The sequence below is a fragment of the Suricata suricatta genome, chromosome 11 (genome assembly GCF_006229205.1).
Source record: "Suricata suricatta isolate VVHF042 chromosome 11, meerkat_22Aug2017_6uvM2_HiC, whole genome shotgun sequence".
In the NCBI taxonomy this organism is placed as follows: Eukaryota; Metazoa; Chordata; class Mammalia; order Carnivora; family Herpestidae; genus Suricata; species Suricata suricatta.
Window position 1 is genome coordinate 11,546,052 of NC_043710.1, and position 1,130 is coordinate 11,547,181.

Here is a 1,130-nt window from a genome sequence, read left to right on the forward strand (position 1 = left end):
ATTCTGGGAAATTTCCTTCTCTAATGTTATATATCCTCACTGGCACATGCATGCATTTATGTTCATGGTCTCATTTGTGCCCCTATTTTGTGTGTTTCTGCTTTGATGTGTAGAAAAAAATGCACACAGAGTAAGTGAATAAACCCTTAATCAGTTTTTGACAAGGAGGACCCAACATGTCTTAACCATTCTTGTTCGGCATAGTATTTCTGTATGTATGTTTTCTTTTTTCAGGACAAGAGATATTGAATAAGTAAGGATACAACTTCAGACTCTTAATTTCACTGTGGTCTTAATGAAACTACATTAATTTGCATTGTACGATGTTAATAATTACAATCTTAAATATAATTTTGCCTCTGAAATGACCTTCATGAGTGCACTCTTAACCTCTTTGTTCCTCATGCTGTAGACCACAGGGTTCAGCATGGGAATGACCATGGTGTAGAACACGGATGCCATTTTATCTGTGTCCATGGAATGGCTGGAGCTGGGCTGTAAGTACATAAAAATGACTGTCCCATAAAAGATGGAGACTGCAGTGAAGTGAGAGGCACAGGTGGATAAAGCCTTCTGATATCCTGCAGATGAGTGCATCTTTAGGATGGTGATAAATATGAATATGTAGGAAATCAAGATAACCAGGAGAGCAAAAAAGGTGTTGAAACTCACTACATAAATAAGAATGCGCTCACTCACATGTCTATCAGAGCAAGATAGAACCATGACTGCAGGAACGTCACAGAAAAAGTGATGAATCACGTTGGACTTACAAAAGGAGAGACTGAACGTGTCTCCAATGTGAATAGAGGCATTCAGGAAACCACAGACATAGGAGCCCATGGCCAGACATGCACACACACCTGTTGTCATGGTGGTGGTGTAATGGAGGGGTTTGCACACTGCTGCATAGCGGTCATAGGCCATTGAGGCCAACAGGTAACTCTCCACAGTAGCAAAACCTCCAAAAAAGAACATCTGAGCAGCACATGCATTATAGGAGATGATCTTGTCTCTTATAAGTAATCCAGCCATGACCTTGGGAGTGACAGCTGTAGAGTAACAAAGGTCCACCAGAGACAAATTACTGAGGAAAAAATACATGGGAGTGTGGAGACGAGAGTCCAACA

General features: G+C 40.9%; 1 protein-coding gene across 1 annotated transcript in view; it reads right to left on the bottom strand.

The window, feature by feature from the left end:
- Positions 1-333: 333 nt before the first annotated feature.
- The window catches only part of LOC115272388 (olfactory receptor 5B3-like), a 3,868-nt gene continuing 3,071 nt past the window's right edge, over positions 334-1,130 (bottom strand). The window contains exon 2 of the mRNA XM_029915469.1: positions 334-1,130. Within this exon, the coding sequence (XP_029771329.1) occupies positions 334-1,130 (797 nt within the window).